The sequence below is a fragment of the Aedes aegypti genome, chromosome 1 (assembly GCF_002204515.2).
Source record: "Aedes aegypti strain LVP_AGWG chromosome 1, AaegL5.0 Primary Assembly, whole genome shotgun sequence".
Classification (NCBI taxonomy): Eukaryota; Metazoa; Arthropoda; class Insecta; order Diptera; family Culicidae; genus Aedes; species Aedes aegypti.
Window position 1 is genome coordinate 225704884 of NC_035107.1, and position 22013 is coordinate 225726896.

General features: G+C 36.9%; 1 protein-coding gene across 1 annotated transcript in view; it reads left to right on the forward strand.

Annotated features, from left to right (window-relative positions):
* Positions 1-22013, forward strand: part of LOC5577938 — a 474522-nt gene that overhangs the window by 175306 nt on the left and 277203 nt on the right. Inside the window, exon 4 of the mRNA XM_021857707.1 lies at positions 17312-17385. Within this exon, the coding sequence (XP_021713399.1) occupies positions 17312-17385 (74 nt within the window). The remainder of the gene's footprint in view (positions 1-17311; positions 17386-22013) is intronic.

The window sequence follows — 22013 nt, forward strand, 5'->3', positions numbered from 1 at the left end:
AAGAGATGCATCCTAGAACCTGTTCTCAAAGCTCCATACAACACCCACAACGATGCCGGAGACTGATTGAAATTAAATTGAGGAAAATTCAAGTGCCTTTTTTGTTACATCTGCAACGGGGAGAGGAGTTTTCTCCACATCAGATGACTCGACAGCATCAGATGTGGCATCTGCAGCACATAAAAGCTGATGGAACGAAATCCCATTAGCATTTGGGTCAACCGAGCGACGCACCGAGGGGTAACTGGAACAAATTCGTGGTCATTATTTCATATACAAAAATTTGAGTGTTTCGATTTATTTTTAAACGATTACATTTCATATGCCGTAGTAGTTTCACCAGTTTATGAGAGAGAAAAAAACGCTTTCAATTACCTTTTCGTAACTTAATCTAGATATTTATCGTGGCAATAGAAGATTGCATCGATTTATGCCTAAAATTATTAACATTTATGCCTAAAAAATTACTAAAATTATTCGACATTTGTTCCAATGTTTCAACATTGGATATTCTATGTAAATCATTGGTACTATATCAAGGAGAGAGCATGAGAATCATAAAAAAAATATTTTGAATTCTTTGCAGAGCTTTCTTTCTGGTATAACAACAGCTAGTCCATATTAGTACAGCATACAACATGGCTGGCCTGAAAATTTGTTTGAATATCAAAAGCTTCTTCTAAAGACAAAGTTTCGATTTTCTGTTAATAAGTGGATACAGACATTTTATATATTTTATATACATTTGGCTCGATTGCCCTCAATGTGATTTTTAAAAGTTAAATTTCTATCAAGCATGAGCGCTAGATACTTAACTTCATCTGACCAATTTATTGGAACCCCTCTCATCGTAACAACATGTCTACTTGAAGGTTTCAAATAAAGACTTTTGGTTTATGTGGAAAAAATATTAGTTGAGTTTTGGAAGCATTAGGAGAAATCTTCCATTGTTGCAAGTATGAAGAAAAAATATCCAAACTTATTTGCAATCTACTACAGATGACACGCAGACTTCGTCCTTTGGCGGCGAGGCCTGTGTCTTCTGCAAACAAAGGTTTTTAACATTCCTGAGGTAACTCAGGTAAGCCTGATGTACAAATATTGTATAATATTGGTCCCAAAATGCTGTCTTGAGGAACACCAGCTCTTACAGGAAATCTATCGGACTTGGAATAATTTCGGCCATGATTGACCCGAATCACCCCTGTGCGCGACATGAGATGGATTCGTGCATATGAAGTGTGATGTGACACTTTTTGGTTGTGACATAAATTGTCATTCCCAGATGGGTCTCGAGCCACTGTCGTACTGTCGGTACTGCTGCTTCCTTTGAAAGCTTTCTAGCTTTGTGAGCCTGGGACGTGTGAGTGTGTGTTTCCACGTAAGTGTCATACCAACCACTTTACCCGGAACGGAATGAATCATTCCGAATGATGACAAAGACGCATCTGTTTGTCTGAATTTCGACTGCTCGCTAGGATGGATGGATGTGTAAGTAAAGTTCCGACCGAGTACCGACTGATACCGGTTTTGGGGATAAGTGTTTGGCTCTCAATCAAGGCAACGCGCATCCGAGAAGTGGTCGTCTGGATTTGTCATCCCAACCGAACACCAAACACGTGCGGATGAATCTCTGGGCAGGATCAACACAATCAGCGGTGGAACACATGTTTGCTCTGTTCGGAACCAAATTCGCCGGAACGATCATTCATCTCAATCAACATCCACTGGTGACCCACTTTTTGGATGGAAGCAAGGCACAGTCCAGCCTGAACTGCAACAATACCTTTGTTCTGTTTTGTACGGCATATGGATGACATATTATGAGAAAAACGAGTTGGGTAATGATATTGGAAGGATTTATGGGGATTTTAATGAAATACTCGTTTTTTAGCATTAGGGCCTAAACTTCAAAAGCTTCGTCAATATTATGCGAAGAAAAACAGCGCCGTCTCTCAGAGGAGATTTAATGTTAATAATGTCATACTTTTGAATAGAGTTTGTTATAAAATAAGATTTAAACCCACGACTCTTGTTTGAGATGAATGTTTGACGGTTTTAGTTTTAGTTTTACGCATATAGGGTAGTCATTACATGTCTGCTTTATATACTCATATATTACTATTATAATGCCTGTTTGAACTAATTTGAATTGTAACACCCTAACGTTCAACATAACATGTTCCACAGCCTCACAGTTTGCTCAAAGTACTCTCTCGTTATCAGTCGTTTTCCATACAATCCGAATAGATCAGATCGCATATAGGCACACGCAATAGAATGTAGATCATCGGCAGTTAGTTTTGATGCGTCGAACCGGATATTGGGGACTCAGTGTGTGAAAGTGATAGAAAACCAGTGAACAATGGACGATCGAAGTTGAATACTACGGACTTACCTTTGACCTGCTGAAGAGTCCAGTTTTTGTGCAAACGAGGTTCACATGTGAAGAGCAGTGAATCCAAGCGATCCAGTTTCAGTGTGACGACGACATCAGTTTGCAGATTGGAGTATCAGTGCCATCCAGCAGATAAGCAAATATTCCAGTTTTGCCTATTACAAGGTCCGCATTGCGTTGGGCTGTTGGAGCACGTTCATCGATCATCTTTCTCGTGTGGCTGTGCGATCGGAATACCGTCGTTTCGGGTGAAATTGATCATTTTTCACGGTTTTTCTTGTCTGATTTCCATAATGTTGACAATGCCAAACAACTGAATGCAGGAAAACAAGTATGAAGGTGAGCCTCATTGACTCAAGTATTGAAATTTTCTAACAAATGTAATTTTAGTGCTAAAAAATATGTCTAAAATAAAAAATCGGGAGATCTAATTTCGGGGTGAAATTGATCACTTATCAATGCCATCATTGTTAGTTCTCAAAACAACTTTACTTAATAAATTTGAGCTCCCTGAATCCGAATATGCTTGTCAAATTCTTAACAATACAATATTTATAGAAATAATGAATATTTAAATTTCAAGAATAACGCAGATAACGCCTAAATGTATGCAATTTCCTAAGGAATTTCCTGATATATACCAGAAACTCAATTATTTCAACGAAATCAACGAATTAGTACGAGTTTTGGTTATGAAATTTAGTTTGGGGATATATCTTAAGTATCCTCACAAACTTTCAGGATTATACTATGTCCAAATCCTTGTCTAGAACTAGAAGCTTATTGATGTTTGTCAACACTGCCCCGTACAAGATTTTGAAATTTGACATTATTTTAATAGAAATGATTATTTTTTAACGCAAAAAACTTCACAACACACAATTTGGACATACTTACGACAAACAACGTTCATTCACTGCAGGTTACATTGATATTTGTGCTTCATTAGGGAGAAATAAAATCGAGTGACACAGTGATCAATTTCACCCTACTGATCAATTTCACCCGAGTTTACGGTACCTAGTATTGGCGATCAAAAGTGAGGTTAGGTTCCGAAAGTTTTTCAAATTGAAATAAATATTTACGGTTTCCTGTTCCTTAAATTGCAAAAATCTTGTCAGATAAATAATTGTGGTGATTTTTCTTACAAAGTTATCACTAGACATTTTGATTAAGATACACTAATCCCTATTCTAGAAGAGAGCCATATACGTATTTTAGCTTTGCGTTAGATCACCAATGGACGGCAACAACAGATCCAGACTGCTGTAACCGGGGAAGTATTATTTGCATGATCTGTGTGGATTTGTGGTGGCTTGCATGATACGCTACCGAATTCCATGTGGTAAGTGAGCCCCAAAAAAAAAATGATTAAAGGATATGCGACTTTGATTATTTTGAGATTGAGCCCCTGCATTGTTTGCTTTGGTTTGTTCGTTCACTGCTGTAAGGAATTATCGTCGTTTGTCTGCTATTTCACAAGATCGCGCGAGATGTCGAGTCGATTTTGGGTGTTTCAGTAATTGTCAGTGGCAGTGAAGTGCCCAATTACATCAGTGATTAGGGTTCATGACTAACGATCTTCGTGAGCTTGAAACTTCAAAAAACATGTCCCGCAGAAAAATCTTGCAACAAATCGCAACTTTGAAAGTTTTTTCATTTTTAATTTCTTTTCGTCATTTGAATTTTGTACCGTGCATGCTAAAAATGAGTTTCCTTTCACATTAACAAAGTTTACAGATGGTAAGAATCTCATTATTTTTAGTTGGCCTACAATTTTTGTGATTTATGTAGGACCCATATTTTCTATTTTGCTTTTAGGGTAGCCATCTTCAAGATTTTAGGAAATATAAATCAAAGCGATTTTCAATCTGTTATTTTTAAACCATGGGTAGTAAATTCATAAAACGAAGAAAAATATAAGGAAAGATTTTCTCTGTAACAAGTAGCCTTGAACTACGGAATTTCTCCTTCACATGCATGGTTAAGATTTTTGAATTCTTACTACACATTTCATACAGAATTGATTTAAAAAAATGGAAAGAGAGAGAAAACAATTTGTTAAAACACAGCTTTACGATAGTTTTGGTATTAGAATAGACCAACCACGATCAGGAGAAGCTGGTACCAGCACAACAGTTGGTACAAAATTCCTGGAAATGTTCAAAAAGTTCTGACTCATGCTGATGAAATAATAATTCACTCACCTGCACCTTTAGGTTCACTAGCTGAACAAACTGCCGAATGTCAGCATAAACTTTTGAAAAAAGTTAGGACCAACCATGCAAGAAAACGATCCAGAGAAGCCAACTTGCATGACGTTTTTCTTCGCGCTTGAGTCATGAGTCAAATCCATTTTTAAGTTCCATTTGGGTAACAAAACGAAAACAAAAAAAAAAACTTCTGTGAGTTACCGTGAAGTAATACGAAATTTTATGGTACCGTAAAACGGGGTAACTTTGATAATGCGGGTAACTTTGATAGTGCGTAACCCACCGCAAACTAAATGATATATCATAATTTCTGTTAATCAGTTAAGCAAAACGAATGCAAAACTAAAGAATATTAGTATGACACTTCATGTAAGAGTGGTTTTCATTTGAATCAAGAACATTTTAGGCTTTTTATACGAATTTAAAAAATTTACACAATTTTAGCATTTTCAAAACGCTTACAAACAATCTGTTCTACGATCACTATTTGATATAGTTTTGAATAGTTGGCCACTTATCTTTGATAGCCTAGTTATCATAGAACTTGAATACGGTCTCAAATCTCTTAGCGAAAAGCATATTCACAAACTGGGACCATTTTTGTAATCTAAGTCAGAAATTTCCATATAACGTTAAACGCCTAGAGGTATGCAATGCCCTACAAATGTTCGTTATTCATTCAATTTTGTTCGAATCATACTCCATTATCAAAGTTACCCCAAAACAGAAAACCAACTTTCAATTATATGAAAAATTATATATCCATTCAAAATGAATCATTTGCCAATTTATCGACTGTAATCGATAGCTAGGATGCCAGTACTTGTTTTAAAAATATAAATTGTAAATCTTTGAAACAGCATGCAAAAATATTCAAGTTTTCTTCGAAAAAACTATCAAAGTTACCCCGTTTTACGGTATTCGAGGATTCTAAGAACGATTTATCTGGTGACACCATAGATCAGGCCTGCCCAACCTTTTTGGCTCATTTTCGACATAAATGGTTGCCGCGTTCGCAATAATGGTCCGATCTGTAAGATCTGTACTTCAAATGAAAGCTTGGTATTATATCTTATTGATCCATGTATAAAAATCGACTTTATATCAAACTCTTCGCTACACATGCAGTTGAGTCGAAAAATAGATGCGGCCCAGCCGGACTGATTTTTGCCTTTGAGTGCATCGCGAGCAAAGAGTTCAAAATAAATTTGAATTTTTATACATGGATCAATCAGATATAATACCAAGCTTTCATTTGAGGTAAAAATTTCGCAGATCGGACCATTATTGCGAACGTGGCAGCCATTTATGTCAAAAAAGAGCCAAAAAGGTTGGGCAGGCCTGCCATAGATAATCTCATGGACGTCGTTGATGAAATTGACGAAAATTTTGTGGATAACACTGCAAAAAACGTTTTTGTCTCAAGCATCAAAATACCGCTATTTACTAAATCAAGGATTGCTGAGTCCATTGCCGTTCTCAGTAATATCATGACACGTCTAGTTTTTGAGATATTGACTGTTGAAAATGCAAAATTTGACTATTTCAGCCAACTTGCATGCAAGTTTGCCAGCTTGTACGGCAATTTATTTGCTTCATTTGCTACAGAATTCAAACTTCATGTATAAAACAATTATCAACAAAGTTCATAATATTTTCGATGGTAAAATTTTATTTTTTGATGGTTCAGAGAAGTATTGTATTTTGCCATATAAGAGAAACGAAGAATTTTATATGAAGATTGCAAGAATGTGCCAGAGAAAGACTCTAAGCTAAACTGCGCACTATGGTCCTCCGAACATTTAGGGGGAATGGTCCTCCGGAAATCTAGGGGGTTGGTGTCAGGCCCTGCAAGCCAGTCGTAAAAAAAATCAAGCAACGAGAGAATACGAACCGGGACAATCGGCGAAGACCACAGCGACGTAAAGGGACTAGCGATTGGAAACTCGGTACGTGGAACTGTAAATCACGCAACTTCATCGGGAGCACACGCATACTCGCTGACGTGCTGAAGGACCGTGGATTCGGCAACGTAGCGTTGCAGGAAGTGTGTTGTAAGGGATCAACGGGCGAACGTTTAGAGGGAACCATACCATCTACCAGGGCGGCGGTAACACACACGAGCTGAGAACAGCTTTTCTAGTGATGGCTAAAATTTATGCAGCGGCGCGTGATCGGTTGGTAGCCGATCAATGAGAAAATGTGCAAGTTGAGGATCAAAGGCCGGTTCTTCAACTTCAGCATAATAAACGTGCACAGCCCTCACTCCGGAAGCACTGATGATGATAAAGACGATTTTTACGCGCAGCTCGAACGCAAACACGACAGCTGTCCGACGTCAAAATCATCATAGGAGATCTAAACGCTCAGGTTGGGCAGGAGGAGGTATTCAGACCGACTATTGGAAAGTTCAGCACCCACCGGCTGACGAACGAAAACGGCCTTCGATTAATTGATTTCACCGCCTCCAAGAACATGGCCATTCGTAACACCTACTTCCAGCACAGCCTTCCATACCGATACACCTGGAGATCACCACAGCAGACAGAATCACAGATCGACCACGCTCTGATTGATGGACGGCACTTCTCCGACATTATCGACGTCAGGACCTATCGTGGCGCTAACATCGACTCTGACCACTATCTGGTGGTGGTTTAACGGCGCCCAAAACTCTCTATCGTAAACAACATACGGTACGGATGAAGCCCCTCTTGAGGACTGCTGGAGAACTGTGAAAGCAGCCATCAACAATGCAACTGAGAGCAACGTCGGGTACGTGGGACGGAGTCGACGGAACGATTGGTTCGACAAGGAATGTAGGCAGATTCTCGAGAAGAATAATGCAGCGTGGGCGGTCATGCTGCACCAAGGGACTCGACAGAACGTGGAACGTTATAGGCAGAAACGGCAACAGAGGACCCGCCTCTTTCGGGAGAAAAAATCCGCCTGGAGGAAACGGAGTGCGAGGAGATGGAACAGCTGTGCCGGTCTCAAGAAACACGTTAGTTCTAGAAGCTTTTCTAGAAGAAGAAGTTCAAAGAAGCTCAATGCATCCCACAACGGCCTTTTGCCGCGAGCCGAGATTTACAGGGTTAAGGATGGGAGCATTTTTACGAACGAGCGTTAGGTGATCGAAAGGTGGAAGCAGTACTTCGACGAACACTTGAATGGCGCTGAGAGCACAGGCATCATTTTATACACAATTGAAAAAAAGTTCTTGTCATTATATCAACTAAAAGTTTTGTTCTTTTTGGCCAAAAGAAAACAATAAGAAGAATAAAAAGATGCAATGTTCTATATGAGGGGGTTGGAAGCTACATTGGAGGAAAACGGCTTTGAAGCTTTTCAGCAATTTTTCACTTCATACAAATTACATAGAAACCAAAGCACAAGCCAATCATCTACGAACTATTGTAAAAGGTCAAATTTTGCGATGTGTATAGGTAGCTTAAAACTGACCAAAATGTCACTTACATATCTTAGGATCGAACATCTGTTTCAAAAATTGAATTCAATACGTTAGTTTGTGGAATCGTGCAGATTTTTTTTTATTGAAGGGCCCCGTTTATGAGATCTGACCCGGGCCTCCCAAAGCCCAAATCCGGCACTGTATGAAGGGCGACATCGTTGCAATCCCGAGGATCCAGTCGGCCAAAAGGTGAAACACCGGTACTTTGACCCATACGAAATAGTTGGCGTTTTGCCTAGCGACCGGTATGAAGTATGGAAGCTCGACGATGAAGCGGAAGGCCCGAAGAGAACAACAACCGATGGAGTGAAATCATAAAAGGCCGTGTGGCAAAAGTTGGGGAATTATCCCCTTCCCCGAAATGGAGAAAAACTGTTTTCAGTGTTTTTTACTATTTCCGTTATGATTAGTTTCAGTTTGACGAGATCGCTCGCGCCGTGCAGCATTATCCATCACTGTATAAAAGTTAACAAATATATCGATTTGAAGAGATTTCGGACGTTATTGCACTTACTCTGACCAACACTTTCTGCATAATGTCGAACTATTCAAAGGTTATTTTGAGTAATGGCAAAAAAGAAAGGTATGGGTATATCGACATTAAAGATAATAGGACTAAGAGTTTATGTCGACACTTTTGTGACGAACCGTCCAAAGTTTGTTTGGAAATTACATGAAAATTACTTAGAAAATGTGTCATAAGCATGAAACGAGCTTCTTGACTGAACACGAAGATCTTACTCGCGGATCGAGCATGTATCAGAATCAAAAAAACACGCACTAACTAAGCTATAACAACTCTGCCACCTTTACAAATGTTTGGCCAACAATGTCCATATCATCCGCGAAGCAAACAAATTGGCTGGTTGCGTTGATAATCGTACCCTAGCTGTTGAACTCGGTTTTCCTCATAACACCCTCTAGCGCAACAAAAACAGGCATGAAAGTCCATCACACTGACTTAGTACTCGCAATTCAATTTAAAGGAACTGGAATGGTCGCCTGAAATCTTCATATCAGTCTTGGGAGCTTCCATGGATAGCTGTTTTCGTCCATGATACCATATCTGTACGCGGTAGATACAACCGTATGCCGCCTTAATATCAATAAAAATGTGATGCACTGGGACCTAGAATTCAAGACAGATTCGAAAAATTTGTCGTATATCAAAGATCAGGTCTGTTATCAATCGGTCATCCAAAAATACGGCTAGATTATTTCCCACGAGCTCGTTTACTAAGGGTGACGGATAACGAAACAACCTGGAATAACGTTCTCTAGGTTGCATTCACAATGATGATCGCTCGGAAGTTCTTACATTCCATTCTATCCCAGTGTGTGGGGTAGGAATATTGAACGACATTCTTAAAAATATCATCATCGCCATAATAGCATCCTTACTCAAAGAAATTTCGTTATTTTCCTTCCAACATCAATGTGCATTGTAATTCGACCACTTTTTAATGGGATCCAAACCTCAATTTCTCCGCCGGCCAGTTTCGAGTAAGTAGAAAGTCCACCCACTGGACTTTTCTCTTCATTCATCCTGTTGAACTTATTCGTAAACGTCAGCTTCAGGCGTCCATCGCATGAGGAAATTACCTACAACCAAACCTATCATCGTCCCATTTCCACTGCCACCCGAGCAGAAGAAAATAACTTTTTTTTTTTTATATATTTCTTTATTAGTATCATTCCAAACATTACATTCATTTCTTATATCTAGGTGTTCTTTGTTATTTGACAACACTATCATCCTAATTTGGTAAAACAAATTTAAGATTTAATTAACATTTTGTTAACAACATATTACATTTCATTTGCCGTAGCAGTTCAGTTTTTTTACAGGTGAGTTGATTTCACCTGCTTATAAGAGAAAAAAAACGTTTTTAATATACTTAACCTAACTTAACCTAAACATATAACACATTAATCGTGGCAATAGAAGATTGTAACGATTTTTGCCTGAAATTATTAATGATTGTATTTGACATTTGTTCCAATGTTTCAACATTGGATATTCTATGTAACTCATTGGTACTATACCAGGGAGGAAGCCTCAGAATCATTTTCAAAATTTTATTTTGAATTCTCTGCAGAGCTTTCTTCCTGGTATTACAACAGCTAGTCCATATTGGTACAGCATACAACATGGCTGGCCTGAAAATTTGTTTGAATATCAACAGCTTGTTCTTAAGACAAAGTTTTGATTTTCTATTAATAAGGGGATAGAGACATTTTACATATTTATTACATTTGGCTTGAATGCCCTCAATGTGATTTTTGAAAGTTAAATTCTTATCTAGCATGAGCCCTAGATACTTAACTTCATCTGACCAATTTATTGGAACCCCTCTCATCGTGACAACATGTCTACTTGAAGGTTTCAAATAAAGAGCTTTTGGTTTATGTGGGAATATTATTAGTTGAGTTTTGGAAGCATTAGGAGAAATCTTCCATTTTTGCAAGTATGAAGAAAAAATATCCAAACTTTTTTGCAACCGACTACAGATGACACGCAGGCTTCGTCCTTTGGCGGAGAGGCCTGTGTCATCCGCAAATAAAGATTTTTGACATCCCTGAGGTTACTCAGGTAAGTCAGATGTGAAGAAGAAAATAACTAATGAATACCAAATTGAGGTATTCCATACCAGACAATTTCCAATACTTACAACCTGAATGAGGTATGAATGAGCCCTGCATAAGAGGTAAAATACCTCAAATAATACCATCTGCATATTCTACAAATACCAAGCTGATACTTAGATCAGGTATTGTAATACCTAAATAATACTTGATGGATTTTCATATACAAGTGAAATTTTTCAATACTAGTTCAACACCTCCAGCAGTCCTCAATAGCTGTCGAATACCAAAATGAAGTATTTTTAATTGTTTTAAACATTTTTTTCAAATACCATTATCCCTTTCGGGACGAACCAGCACAATTGTGCTGTTCGGCACCCTTGACATCGAATGACTATTTCAGCCAATAAATCATTGTTTTACTAAACTTTTTCGATTTCGATTATTGAATTATCATGGATACTTGTAATCAAGCACAAAAGCTTTTGTTTACATCGTGTTTAGAAAACACCAGCTCAGGGTAAACAAAAAGTAAACAAACACCGTAAGAATTGAAAAAGTTTTATCTGTCGCAACTTTTCAACTATTCGTTATTTCTAGGTATGCACAAATACGAATCGAGAGTGAAAGAGTCATTCTTTGAAATGGTGAAGACCAAATGAGAATTGATTCACACAGCAAATATTTCTGGAGGGACAAAGTGGGACCAGCACAATTGTGCTGGTGCCGGCACTTACCCGGTCGATGTTCGTTGTAGACTACCAATTTTCATTTTCAGTATTTTGATCAAATTAAGTTGCTGAATCTGGTTCTAATGTCCACAATAGTGCATAATATTGCATTAAAACATAAATGAGTGATTACATACGAATCATAAGGATGATGTACCGTTCGAAAACTATGTAACAGAAACTCATAGCTTTGGTTTAATAATTTTATTTTTTATACGCCCATATTTGAAATAGATTGGGAATCACATTTAATGTTTTAAATCTCCTTTAGCAAAGTTTAAGACAAAGCAAAAGTTTAGGGGAACGTTCAAAAATTACGTCATTCAGTTAGGGGAGTAGAGGTGTATGAAAGTACGACAGTGCATGTGGGCAAAGGCGTGATAGTGGACATGGGGAGGATTTAGATTGACTTAAAAACAATCGACGTAATTTTTTAATTTCCCCTTGCTTTGATAATCGATCAATACCATGTTGACGCGATAATCCATTTTGGTGTTCTACAATGTATGTCGGTTCAATTTCTGCCATAATATTTATGAAATTTGACAACTGAAGCTGAAAACCTTTACTTACTATTTGCTTCCGAACCAAAGAGTCCTTTAAATGGCATACTATTGATGCAGCCCATGCTAGTCTTCTTCATCTTCTTCTTGGCATTACATCCTCACTGGGACAGAGCCTGCTTCTCAACTTCAATGAGCACTTCCATAGTTATTAGCTGAGAGCTTCCATTGCCAAAGTTGCCATTTTCACATTCGTATATTATGTTGCAAGTAGGGGAACTGTGGGTAAATAACAGGGGGGGGGGGGTTAAAATGAACAGGTTTGTGTTTTACGGTGATTATGCTTTATATCTATGCAAAACATTGCACCATCCTGAATCCTCAGACTAAGGAACTATTTCGACAACTCTAGCGCGATCTAGAACTGTCACAAGCTGGAAAAGTAAACAATAACAAAGTACACCTCTCCGTTTTCTCATGTGATGTAAATTTTCACTCCTGGAATTTAAGGTTTTTATGACTAAAACCATCAAAAATCTATTTGACTGCGTAGCACATCATATCTTTAGAGTATTTATGATAAGTAGACAGAAATTGAAAGTATTATTATGTTCTAATTTCGTAGAACAAATGATTTGAAGATGTTGATTCTTTGGGGGTAAAATGAACCACTCGAGATGGGGGTAATATGAACACCATTGCAGGGTGAATACTACTGAATTTTATTTCAGATTCCGAGAGTTTTCCGGAGAAAATACAAAGACATACATGGACAGCCATCCAAATGGTCGCGGCTAAACGTTCCATCGATTCCGGATTGTCCGTGAGTTATGCATTGAACATGCACCAGATGCCGAGCATCATGCCGTTTAATTTCAAAGGTGTTCATTTTACCCCCACTACATGTTCATTTTACCCCCAGTATATGTTCATATTACCCCCATTGTATGTTCATTTTACCCCCAAGTATATGTTCATATTACCCCCGTTACATGTTCATTTTACCCACATGTTTGGAACATTGACTCTGTTGAAAGACATTTTCAAAATTATAATAATGTTGATAACATTCTAATTCCATCACAATTTTTCAACTTGTTACATTGCATAAATATCCTTCTTTAATTCAAAGCAATTGAAAAAGAATCTGACAGCTTCATAAGCAAGAAAACATGAAAATTGCTTAGGGTGTTCATTTTACCCCCAGTTCCTCTACGATGAAACTCTATGCCCAGGGAAGTCAAAGAAATTTCCATTCCGAAAAGATCCTGGACTGACCGGGAATCGAACCCAGACACCTTCAGCATGGCTTTGCTTTTTAGTCGTGGACTCTAACCACTCGGCTAAGGAAGGCCCCTGCTGGTATTACTCGCAAATATGTTGTTTATGATGTATGAAATGCGTTTGAAATAGTCTACTTAACTATTAAACAATGTATGAAGTTATGGAGTCTAGATTATCCGCTCATATAAAAAATATCGTTTCATTCCTTTTACGTTTAAAAATATATTGTCTAAATCTGGAATTTTGAGACTTAGATAAGCTGATATATAAAAATTAAAATCTGTACTTTATTGCCGTGCGTATAGTGTTGCAAAGTAACTAGCAGTATCGATCAAAGAAGTTTAGGTTCAATTCCCGCTGCAGTATTTTTTTCGTCAGATACGTATTACGATTGTGCCATTTGGCGTTGCATGCTAGTCCGTTGATTCGTGTGATGCTTCCTTTAAAGGCCATAATCGTACATAATGCTTTCCAGGAAACTTTCCACGGTAGGATTGACAGCTAAAAATGTACATGCAACCGAAACGAAAGGGAAAACAAAACTTGCGAGTATGGTCGAGCTTTACATTTTCCTTAGTTATCTAACGGTCACACCGATTGCGAAACTTTAAAAGCTCATGGAAAATCAAAAAGTCTACTGTTTGCAGCTGTCTTCTGTATTGTCTTATTAGAATCATTGTCAGTGTCTTTATTTTCAAATCTGGAAGTTTCCAAATATTTAAATACATTAAAAAAAATGATTGTTCTATGTAATTTTTAAATTAGCTGGAATATATATATGTATGTAACAATTTCAAAAATCAAATTCATTCTTTAATATGGTTATTGACCTGATTTTGTCAATCCTTTTTAAATGGGTTTTTGAATTCCCTGTTATATGTAATTTATCCGTCATAGTTCTTTCAATCCTACACACTACTAAAAACTAATACAGTACTGACCCGATTTTGTCTGCCCCCGATTTTGTCAGCTTTTTGACCCGATTTTGTCAGCCTATGTTGAATATATCCAAAAATTGTCTTCATCATGTAGTACCCGTTTACATAAATACTGATGACGATGTTCGATGTCATGCACGCATGGGCGTAACCAGAGGGGGCAACGACAATCCTCCTTCCCTCTGAACAAAAGAACAATTTTACTATGAGAATTAATCTTGTGTTCGAATTCTGCAAAGATTGTCTCCAGCACTCGTATTTATACAGTAGTCACATTTTGTTACATTCTTTCAGGGTTTTTTTTAAAGTAATATCTCGAAGATTTCCTTTTGCTCCTAATGTTTTATTGGTTTTCTGCCTTGAATAACTCTATAAGCTCTTGAAAGTATCCCTTCAAAACTACATTTTGATGAAATTTGCTCACAGTATTCTTAATGTAGTTTGTCCTAGGACTCATCAATAGTTTCAAAAACTCCTCTTAAAACTGTCTTAGAGATTCCTTCAGAAATTCCTTTAATTTCACTTCTATTTTTTTTTTTTTTTGCAAAATTGCTAAGATTATGAAGGATTCTTACTGGAATCATCTCACGAGATTTTTCATTAATTCGACCAGGAATTTCACGAAGATCTTTTTCAAGCATTTAATCATCCCATAGGTATGGAAATAATTTCACATATTTATTCACGACTTTATCGAATGTCATTTATGAATACCTCTAAGAACACAAAAAAAATCGCAAACTAAAGAAGGTTTCTTAAAATATTATTTTATAATTTTCATACTGGAAACAATTTTTTTACAACAATTCCAGGTTCCCCATTTTGTCAGCCTAAAATTCATCGGGGGGCTGACAAAATCGGGACATATATTTTGTTTCTGTTTTACAAATTTTAACGTTGTAATATTTGCTACATACATAGCTTTTAAATGGGGCGACTTAAATTCCATTTTAAGCAAATAGACTCGATGTAAAAAATAAAATAAAGTAAATTTGATATTGGGAGCCAGATAGCCATACGGTATACACGCAGATACTAAGCAAGATCATGCTGAGGGTCGTAGGTTAGAGTCCAGCCGGTCGAGCGTCTTTTCGTAAAGGGAATTTTCTCGACTTCCCTGAGCGTAGAGTATGATCGTATCTGTCACACGATATACACATGCAACATTGGTTGATTGACAAAGAGAGCTGTTAGTTAATATCTGTGGAAGTGCTCATGAAGAAAAGAAAGAAGAAGAAGAAATTTTATGGTAATTATTTGCACTTAAAAACGTCCAAGCTGTCGGGCACATATGACGTAAATTTACATGAATTTTTAGGAAAGCTGCTTACGCAGACTGAATATTTTGACGTTTCCATTTTAGCTCTAGGAATAAAATGAATGATTCCAGTTATTTAAAATAAATTAGTTCCATGTTACCAACCTTAACAAAAACATCGTTCAAGCATCATTTGAAGGAGGGCTATGTGATTGCAAAAGTGATAGTGTATATGTTAGGTAAAGTGAGTGAAAGAGGTTGGAGGGAGTCTCTAAAAAAATAATTTAATTTTCGAGTCTAGTACACGACTCTGACAACGGCCTTATAGTGGAGGTCGAATTATGCGTAACTGTCAAAGAATACAAACTGTAGTGGAATAAAATGATATAGTTTTCAATTCGGTTTTCATTCATTTATAGGTATTCCACTAAACAATTCGAAGGTTTATTATTATTTTCAATTTTAATTTTTATTGCATAATTATTTTTGAGGAAAAATCCCACATAATTTAGGAGGATATAAACAAACATAGCAAAACAAAGACGAATTAAAGTACATTATTTTTTTAAATTTCAATGTGCCTTAAAAAAACATAATTATTTCTGAATTTTTGGGTCACCCTATCTCACGAAAGAGCACCTCAATGACGAAATAAAAAAATACGGGGCCAATTTTTTTTAAAAAGGCATGACTTGAACAACTTTCTAAAAAAAAAAAAAAATATGTTTTTTTTTTCGAACATCGACCGCCTTGGGGACGGACCAGCACAATTGTGCTGGTCTGAATTTGACCCTAAAAAGTTCATGGAGTGATAGAATAGCCAAAATAAAGAATGTTTTGTTCTACGAGATGATGAGTTTATAAGGTAAATTTTGAAATAATCACTCAAATTCGGTCCGTCCCGAAAGGGTTATAATACCAAAATGAGGTTTTGATAACTGAACAATACCTAATTCTGGTATGATACCAAAATATGGTATGCATAAGTTATTGGCGAGTTATTCTTTCCTCCTCGGGCAGCAACAGCCATGGCCAACAAGCCAGAGGGTCCTGTTTTCTTCGTGTTGAGCAAACACAAGATTCCTGCATCCGGTTTCGATGATGGTCAAATGTCAATCATACTACACTGGAATCTTTATTTACGGAATAAAATTTTACGTAACTGGAAGAAAGCACTAAAAATAAGCTTTAAATCAGCATCATAGATGCACACAGGCTTTCTAATAGTAATAGGTTACTTGAGTCGTTACGTTAATAGAATAAATAGTAGTAACGTAAATGGAGGTCTCCGTGTACAGACACCGGACACTGGAGAGGGAGCATTCGGCTGGGATGAGGCTCCATCGTCCGTCAATAACTGTCAGCAACGAAACAAATTCCAGCGTCTTGTAAGCTTCCGTTTCGAAGCCGCCTTCTCTGTGGTGAAGCTAGCCGTCTGACAGCGATTCTGTCTCCCTAGTCTGTGCCCCACTTCTTGGTGTTTTGTGGAATGTTTCTCTTCATTATCTAGATCGAAGCGGACATCCGCTCCGACGACGTGGAGATATATTTCCTTTCAGAAGTTGGCACACACGTGCACAATTGTAAAAACGAAGACTGGAGGTTCGAGCAACCGGACATTTTTAAAGACCATTTAATTTTGAGTTAAAAGATGAAAAATGCGGTTGAACGCCAAGTATCATTGAGATCAGTGACAATGTGATGAGATTCGATTTAGACTTCCTCAATCATGTGAGTCCCGCAGAATTAATAAAAATGCTAAATGTGTGATTTATGAGAGTTTTCAAACCTTTGCTTCCTAATAATGTATTACAATAGATCACATTGCATCCAAGACTATCCAAGAATAATAAAATATCCAGACGTTCATTCGTTGCCTAACAATACGTAGTTTAAACTTTTGTTTCATTTTACATTTTTCCTTGCAGAATCGGTCCTCTGGAGTCGATGGTCGGAGGAATGGGTGGTACTCTACGACGACTCGACGATGGCATGGTTTACGGTAAGTTTACGTAAAGAGAAAAGCCCAATTTTTGGTATCGCAGCCGCCGCCGCCACTGCTGGCTGTAGATAAGTACACGTGCGTTGCCTTATCCCAAATCCCAACAAAACACGGAGCCCAAAGTCAATGCCAAATCCATACTTATAGGCCTAGGAAGGATGAATGCATAGACTGAGAAGGCCTGTCCTAAAGTTGACATTGACTTGCACACAAAAGACGAGCAGAGACAGGATTCCACTCCTAAGTCAGCTTTTCCGGCTTTGATTTGGGAACAGTGGTTCTCAATGTGTTAGGGTTGCGATTTGCTTCGTCGTATCGTAAGCCCTATTATCCGTCGTATCAAACTTAAAATGTTTCACTACGGTGGATATTTCAACTAACCTGCATACATAGATTCATTTTCCAAGTGTAATTTCGTGAAAGCTGTTTTAATTCGTACACTTGTACACCAAAAATGCAATTAAACAACTGTATTTCGATAAATAACTTCAGTTCAATTATCCACTTTGCACTTTTTCACCGAAATCGCATGGACGAACACGATTTGAAAGAAATGCTTAGCAATCGACACCAGTCACACCACTTTATGATACAAGCTTCTTACCAACCCCGACACCCTCCCCCCCCGCTATGCGACTTACTTCATCAGGCACTTATTTTCACTATGGAAAACCTTCGTACTTCTTCACTGAAGGATTTAATTCCAATCACACGTCGTAAAAGTTCACGATTATTTATGAAATTTCCTCAACGACCGTGTATAATTGAGAATGTAAACAAAGTTCAATCCATCGTACTGAGGAAAAGGCTTGTGCGCATCAATGTATGCGTGATGTTCAGCGTAGAAAACGACTTCTTGATTGTTATTGTTTTCGCTGCACTGTGAGCCGTCATGCATTTGTTCGGTCAGGAGAAATTGTGCTTATATGTTTTTGGTGTGTGTTTGAGAGCCAATTCATTTTAAGGGAAATCCACATATTTCATCATGCTGTGGGAATGGAGAGGGATGCTCAAAGATCTAAATAATCTTGTTACACGTTTTATTATAGCGTTGAAGTGATGTATTTTGACCACTGACTATATCATAGTGAGCCGTTAGTTGTAAGACGAATCTAAAAACTGATTGCGGCAGAATTGAAAGTGATACGACGAATAGAGGTAACGATACCCGAGGAGGAAAGAATAACTCGACAATAGCTTATGCATACCATATTTTGGTATCATACCACAATTAGGTATTGTTCAGTTATTAATACCTTATTTTAGTATTATAATAGTATTTGAAAAAAGGTTAAAAATACTTCATTTTGGTATTCGTTAGCTATTGGGGACTGCTGGAGGTATTGAACTATTATTGAAAAATTAACCTTTTATATGAAAATCCATCAAGTATTATTTAGGTATTACAATACCTCATCTAATTATCAGCTTGGTATTTGTAGAACATGCAGAAGGTATTATTTGAGGTATTTTACCTCTTATGCAGGGTTCATTCATACCTCATTCAGGTTGTAAGTATTGGGTATAGAATACCTCAATTTGGTATTCAGTAGTTATTTTCTTCTGCTCGGGTAAGTACTGTAAAATGGGGTGTTAAGGACTCATGGGGTTTTAAGGGATTGAACTTCTCAATCAAGTTTGACAAGTCACAAAAACGTCGAAAGTCTGTACAGTGCCTTCCCGATTTTGGCTACCTTCAATTTTAGCAACACCCGTTTTTGGCAACAATTTCTTCCCGATTTTGGCAACACATTGAAAAATATTTTCAATTGATTATTAATTACTGAAACCCAACATTTAGAGCTAAAACAAAATGGAAATAAGTCAAAATGAAAATGGTGGTGGCCATTACGAGCTAAGAAACGTGATGTGGAACGTAGAACTTGTATATTCTAAAGTTATAGTTTAACGTTTAGAAGAAGTCTTATAAAGGCAAGTTGTATAAATTATTGCTACATAGTATGAAAGGCATAAATATAATAAGAGCATCAAATGTTAAGACGCTCAGTAATACAGTGTTGATTGCATATATTTTGTTGTTATTGTGGTTGTATGTTTAAAACATATCAATAGGATTATGTGTGGCGGTCTGATGAGCCAGAAAATATATTCGAACTATGCCGTGATCATTGATGAGTTAATCTGAAAAATATTGAACAATTTGTGAGTGTTTTGTTTCATGTATTTCTGTCGACATTTCAAACACAGTTGTTAAGGAAAACATTGAGAAACTTTGTTCATAACTCTAGATGACAATTTTGGCAATAGTAAAATTTTGAGAATGGGTTTCGAGGTAGTCATTGAAAAACGTTTATAGAGGAATTCGAAGAATTAATAAAAAGATCCCATGTACAAAATTCTTTGGACATTGTTAAAAATTATGTGGATTCCTTCTTACCGTCGTTTTTTTATATAGACCAATATAGACATTTGGAAATTTTCTGCAGCAATCTTGACCAGACTGACGCCTCTTCAGCAGTCAAGAGTTTTTCTGACCACATCAGCGTTGTAAGTTATCACGGTAGTCGACACGTTTTCGCTGATATTCGGCAGCGCTTCCCTTAAACATTCACAACACGAACGGTCAAACGAATGTTGGGAAGAAAAATGTCAATTGAATACCAAGACCATGTTAGCTTCGCTAGGAAACGTCACGGCGCTGCCTTCACTGTATGTGTGTAACATTCGACATAACAAGCAAGATCAAACTATTCATGTTTTTTTATGATCCGATATGTCAGAATTATACGCAAAGCTTATGATTTATGCAAATGTCATCGTGTCAGAAGACATTGAATTGACAGTTTTTTGTGTTTCTCGATGTTTATTTTACTGGATTTTACTCGTGCTGTGTGTGAGAAGTGACGGAAGCGAATGAATACAGGAAAATAAAATGACTGTTTACCATGGCATCAAAACGAACGTCGTGGAAACTGTCGAATGTTAACAGCACTGGACACATCCTTGCAACAGCTGGAAGGTGGTACAGGAAAATATGTGGATGCTTACTATAGACATATGATAACACCGCTACAATTTAAAATTTCACCAGAAAATTTTTAATGTTATTAAAAATAAACGTTAATTTGCACACATTTTTCTGCAAGGAGAGAGTTAAAGTATTGATTATTACAATTGTTTCCACTGATTCCGCAAAATCTAAGCTATTTTTTTTCTACCATACGTTTTAATTTTTACGGATATTGCAGTAAATCCCACAAATATAAAATCAAAAATTATATCCCTATTGAATCGATTGTATTTCCATCAAAAGCATCAATTGGTGAAATCCTTGTGAAAATTAATATGTGCCAACGAGATTGCACAAGCAGTTTCTCCAAGAATTCGTAAAAATCAAACGGTATTCTCAGAAAAAAATATACTCAATGAAATGAATGAAATTTAAAATTTCATCAGCAAAACTTTCAACAATGTTCACCAATATTTAATTCAAATATTACTCCTTATGTTGCTTCAACAATTGCAGCACAAATTATTTCTTTAACTATTTTTTTTACAAGAAACTCCTTCCAATCCTCTGATCCTTCATTTTGCTACTCTCAGCAAAATATTTCACGCATCTCAGCAAACGAACATAATGCATAAAGTAGAACTCGTCATTACTCTATTTCAGGGTCTGGCGGTCTCGATAAAAAGTAGTAATCCTTTATAGAGAGATTCGCGGAAGCTGACATTTCTGTCAAAGTGTGAGCCAATCGAGCAGCGAGAGCTGTCAAAGTGTGAGCCAAACGAACATGCGTTATGTTTGTTTTGAACTTTTCTTCAGGAGTAATGCTATCCGCTTGAAATTATTTCGGTAAAAGTAATTTTGAATGAAGCAAAAATATTAAATATTTTTCTTTTTAAATTTTTGTCAATGCGATTTTTAGTTATTGAATTTTTCGGCTATTTATTAGTTTGGATATGTAGCTCAAAGATCAATAACAAAACAAAATACACTTTTTAGCAATGAAAAAGTCATGTCCGTGTTACAATATTATTCTCGACGCCAAGCAAAATCAGCACTGCTGTTGCCAAATCATTCCATTTTACTTCCGCTTATCTCTCTATAAATGATCACTAATAAAAAGCATTGAGAAAGTGCTATGATCCAAAAAGACGTGTAGTTTTTTTTACGAGCCTTACTGTAAATATTGGATGGATATCTTTCATCTTCTCTTTTTATATTCATACTTGACATAACATTTCGACTGTGATAACATTGATTTTAGCATAATAATTTATAAGAACTTCCACTTTTTTCAACTAAGAACCTTGTCCACTACATAAAACGTATGGTAACCAAAATTGCACTCTATGTTCAGGAAATCCCAACCATAAATTCGCTCGAAAAGATCCTGTATTTTATATCTATGGTATTGCTTTTAAGTTGCACATTTGCACTCTAGAACAGTCGCAAATAACCACTGAAAGTAATACCACGCTTGTAATATGTACAACAAGCGTGCTTTTCAGATGGTACATCTAACCATAGTACATGATGTCTATGCTTATGCGTCAAAAACTGAATTGAAGAAGGCTCCCAGACATTGTTCACATCATTCGTAACAGTTTACATGCATTTTTTTATACATTTAGAGAATAAAATGATAAAAAACATAATTATT